This window comes from Sciurus carolinensis, chromosome 17, assembly GCF_902686445.1.
Source record: "Sciurus carolinensis chromosome 17, mSciCar1.2, whole genome shotgun sequence".
In the NCBI taxonomy this organism is placed as follows: Eukaryota; Metazoa; Chordata; class Mammalia; order Rodentia; family Sciuridae; genus Sciurus; species Sciurus carolinensis.
In genome coordinates, this window is record NC_062229.1 from 18067725 (window position 1) to 18073013 (window position 5289).

At 42.7% G+C, this 5289-nt stretch overlaps 1 protein-coding gene across 1 annotated transcript; it reads left to right on the forward strand.

The window, feature by feature from the left end:
- Positions 1 to 2796: 2796 nt before the first annotated feature.
- LOC124968160 (olfactory receptor 7A17-like) lies at positions 2797 to 3765 on the forward strand. The gene has a single exon (XM_047530477.1). The coding sequence runs from the start codon at positions 2797 to 2799 to the stop codon at positions 3763 to 3765; it is 969 nt and encodes a 322-aa protein (XP_047386433.1).
- Positions 3766 to 5289: the final 1524 nt, after the last annotated feature.

Genomic DNA, 5289 nt, shown 5'->3' on the forward strand with positions numbered 1-5289 from the left:
TCTCATGCTGGGTGTTCACAAGAACAAAATAAGTTTTATTTGATAGATTAAAGTAGAAGCTAAAGGGATTTATTTTGCAATTCTTTCCTTATTGCACAAACAATACATTTTTTAGCTCATTAGCCTTTTTTTTCCCCTCGTTGCAATTGGAAATTCCTTTGCATTTATAGGATCTGGGGGTCTTTATATTCTGAGTTCAAAGAAACAATTGGAAGTTATTTTCACTAAGTTTGCTGTTTGCCATTTAGTTCTTTTATATATGTATTGACATTTTGAGAGGGAACATATGAACTTATGAATTTCACATGGCCACACCTATGAGTTGGTAACATTGCTCCATTGCTTCTTATGTTTACAGTTCTTCCTCATGATCTGTAGTAATCAAGTTCCTTTTATACCACTCTGTATCTCAGTACTTATCTGTTTTTCCTTATTACTCCCTTTTTTCCTTTTTGGTTTTGGTTCTATTATTATGAGCAGCAATCACCCTCTGCCCTCCTGTGAGATGTATTCTATTGCATTCAAGTGAAGGTTGCCTGTGTCTTTCTCATGAGCACAGGCTTCATACACAGGAGTTCCATTACCTCTATGAGATCCCCTCTCTGCACAGTTGGAATAGGCACCGGGCCTCCCGGGTTTACTGCTGGGAATAGATGAGGAGATGCAGGAACACACCTGGCCCAGGTACCTGGCAGGAACTCAGGACGGGAGCTGTGGCCAGGCTATAACCATGGTGGCTACTCAATTCCATCATTCTTACCCTTAGGTCCACTGTCATGAGCATATCTGGATCCATTCTTGTTTTTACAGGGTGAAGTTATAACTTTGGATACCACTTCTTTCACTGCTCCTTTAAAAAAAGTATGTTTTATCATTTTATTTCCAGGTTTTTGTCAATCTTGAATTAGAGACTTGTGTTGAAGGAATTAAATAATTGTTGTTTTAGTTCTTTTGATGGAAATTTGATTTTAAACTTTCAATTTCATTTAATGACCTTGTTTTGAAAACATTTATTGATCTGTGTAGAAACTCTAAATTTATTTTTTTAATTTTCTCTATATCAATGCCCTTTGAAAACATAAAATGAACAGAACAGGCAGACTCTCTTCTTGTTTGGACCATACATTATAATGGCAAATATAGACTCCACGGAAATAAATGTGTGCATGTTATAGAGGATAAATCCTCTGAGGACAGGTGACAGAACGTCATGAGAGGTGCAGGATTTTATGGAGTTAGTCTAGATCAGCACCTCAGCTCATGTATTCCAAATTGGGAATGATCCTTTTAACACACTGTTGACCTCATTTTGCAATTATTTCGTTGAAGATTTTTGCCTCTATGTTCATGAAGCATATTGACCTGAAATTTTTCTTTTCTTGTTTAGTCCTTGTCAGGCTAAACTGAGGTCATTACAATATAGACCCCCTCCCCCCCGATCCTAACCAAGAGCGAGAAACAAGGAGGAGTCCACTTTGGTGCACAGGACACCTTTGAAATCAGAACAATGTGTGATTCTGCATACATGAGATTTTTAACATGGTCACACTCAGAGACACACAGAAGAGAAGGGTGGTGTCAGGGTGTGGAGTAGGGAATGTGGGCTTTGTGTTCCTGGGTGGAAAGTTAAAGTTGTATATGGAGATTAATGTCCAGACACCTGCTAGACAGCATGGAACCAGCACTAACAACAGGGTATTATTCATGTGAAAATTTGCTATCAATGTAGACCTCAGGGTAAGTGTTCTTGTCAGAGGAAAAACAACAAAATGATACAATAGGGACCCAGGGACACTCTTGGAGGTGACCGACACATCTATGACACTGAAGTGTTGAAGGGACGGCCATGGTTCACACATGTCTGAATTCACCCTCTCGTCCGCATAAAGCATATGCAGTTCCTCGGGGGTCTGCTCCCTCAGTAAAGCCGCCCCCAGCAGCAGTCAGGAGAACAAAGGCCCCTCCTGAGACTCTCGGCATCTCCACGGCAGCAGGAAGGCAGCTCCTTCCTCAGCATTCACAGACGGGGCCTCTCCTCCTCCTGCCTGGCTCACTCTGGCTGCCACCCTGCTACCTTTGGAACCTGGATGTTGCAGCAAGCACCATCCTCAGACCTCTGTGCCACTCGGTCCTTCTGCCAGGCCCAGGCCTCTGCAGACCACCTAGGGGCACCCTCCTCTCCTGCAGGCCTCTGCTCAAGCATCACCCTTGACCTCTCTTACCTGGACCCCCATAAGGATAGCACCTCTACCTCCTTCCCTTCCTACCTATCCATGTTTGATTCATAGCAATTACACCATCTGTATATTATGTGCATATATTATGAGAATGCTCAATTTATTTTTAACAGTTTATAAATTTATAATATTTATAAGTATGTACTCAGTAATGTGTGATGTTCTCCTGTATGTACAAATCTATCTCCTCCCACAGGTATCCTCACTTCATGGAAAAAACCTCAGAAACCTTCTTCCAGTGCTGTTGCTTTTAGTGACTGTCTACCTTCATTCTCTCTCACGACTAGATCTTAGGCACTTTTATTTTTCAGCACCTGTGCCCCTGGTCCAGCCAATGCCAGGAACAGGATCAGAACTCAATGTCCTTCCTCAAGGACATGGAAGAATTGCTCACTGAAAATGTAGAATATACACCATGCTGAAGAAAATCCATAAGGACTGAAACTCCTAAATCAGTTAATTAGGGAACCAATCTCCTAACTAAGGATGGCACTGGGGTCACCCTAAAGGGGGCTAGGTACAAAAACTACTCATGTTTAATTTTTTCTCTTCACAGCACATGGAACCAAAAAATTTTACACACGTTTCAGAATTCATCCTTCTGGGATTTTCAGAGGACCCAGAACTGCAGCCCCTCCTCTTTGGGCTTTTCCTCTCCATGTACCTGGTCACTGTGCTGGGGAACCTGCTCATCATCCTGGCCACCATCTCAGACTCCCACCTGCACACGCCCATGTACATCTTCCTCTCCAACCTGTCCTTTGTGGACATCTGCTTCACCTCCACCACCGTCCCAAAGATGCTGGTGAATATCCAGACCCAGAGCAAGGCCATTACCTATGCAGGCTGCATCACCCAGATGTGCTTTTTTGAATTATTTGTAGGGTTGGACAACTTCCTCCTGGCTGTGATGGCCAATGACAGGTATGTGGCCATCTGTCACCCCCTGCACTACACTGTCATCATGAACCACAGGCTCTGTGGATTGCTGGTTTGGGTGTCCTGGATCATGAGTGCTCTTCATTCCCTATTACAAAGTTTAATGGCACTGCGACTATCCTTCTGCACAGACTTGGACATACCACATTTTTTCTGTGAAACTAATCAGTTGGTTTATCTTGCCTGTTCTGACACTTTCTTAAACAATATGGTGCTGTATTTTGTAGCTGGGCTGCTGGGAGGTGGCCCCCTCGCCGGCATCCTTTACTCCTACTCCAAGATAGTCTCCTCCATCCATGCAATCTCATCAGCTCAGGGCAAGTACAGAGCCTTCTCCACCTGTGCTTCTCACCTCTCCATGGTCTCCTTATTTTACTGCACACTCCTGGGAGTGTACCTCAGTTCTTCTATTGTCCAAGATGCAGACTCAAGTGCAACAGCCTCAGTGATGTACAGCGTGGTCACCCCCATGCTGAACCCCTTCATCTACAGTCTGAGGAATAAAGATATCAAGAGTGCTCTGAAAAGACTCTTTGAGGAAGAAATTATTAAAAGGCCCATTTTCCTGGGTCTTAAAAATTGCTTTTGATCTCAGGGCTCAAAGCCTCAATGCAAAAAAATCACAACATTTTGATCTGATTTTAGATTCTATGACTTGTTCCTTCTATTCATTCTCTGGAGTTTTTCTTTGATTTCAATTTCTGTACAAAAGTTAAAAAGCACACCGTGCTAAGTTTTCAGCTCCCTCTGAGATCTGAACAGTTTATCATTTTCAATCCTGGATTAGAGATATTGGAAGTTCACTTTTATCTTGTGGGATGGATGACATGCATTTCTGAAAATCATTTCTTATTAAATGACAGATCATACCCAGTAATTTTTCTTTGGTTGATACTAAAACACAGTCATGCATGGTACTCCTCCTATGAAAAAATGCATTTGACAATTAAGACAGCCTGTACCATCCTGTACTGGAGGGAATCCCAAAACTGCAGTTTTGCCCTCGTGGGTCCCTCCTGCCTCCCTGTGTCCCCGTCTCAGCTGCTCTTCCTGATGATACAGATTCAAACAGACCAGTGAGCTTCATGGCTGAGCATCAGCTTTTCTTCTCACTGTTGGTACACTGCTCTCGTGCTCAGCTTGGTGAGCAGTTCTCTACCACAATCACTGGCAAAGCTTATTTTCAGATACTTGTCTCCACTTGAATTGTGACACGGAAAGAAAAACTTGAAATGACAGTTTAATTACTTCGGCCTCAGAATCAGAAAAGACTTTAAGATGAGATAAACGTCTGCATTACATGTTGTCTTGTTATGTAAAATTCATCTTTTCATACCGCGAGTAGGATCACTGAGGTGTGGGAGGTTGGTGTTCGTGTATCGGGGTTTACTCACTGAGGATTGGTCGGCACTTTTCATGTTGCATTATTGAGTCATCTATTTGTTTCTGCTTAACAATGTCCAGTGCTACCTAGAAATGCAAATCCTTCCATTGATCTAAATGAAATATCCCCCCCCCCGTTTCTGAATTTCACCACTAGCACTAGAAGGGTAGTAAGTGAGCAATACCCATGTCCTCCATTATGTGCGTCCTTCAGGCTCAAATAACTTCAGTCCTCAAGATCAAGGGCTGACTCACAAGGGAACTTTAATTCCTGCCCCATCGTGTGGTTTCCAGCCACAGGTTCTCCTGCCAACATGTTCTATTACTAAGCCAGGCTCAGAAAACCCCTCACCAGGTAGTCCCATCTGGTGATAAAAGCCTCATTAAACCATTTGCATTGAGGACCACTTGTTCTGCAGCAATAGCTAGCCCTTACAATAACAAAAGGGAACAAATCTGAGGATAATTGTAATAAAGTGCCAGTGTGCATTTTTGGTATTTGTTCTAATTTTGAAGACAATATTCACAGTTGGATACAAAAGATGGGGTATAATAATCACAGGTTGCTCAGGTATAACCAATTAGAACAAATTAAATTTTTTTTTAAATCACAGGTTGCAGGGATGAGGGTTTGGACACCTGTGGGGACTGTACTTCTGTCCATCACATCCACCATCCACCAAGCAGCTCTGACCTAAGGCAGCTCATGCACATGTGCACACACACACAC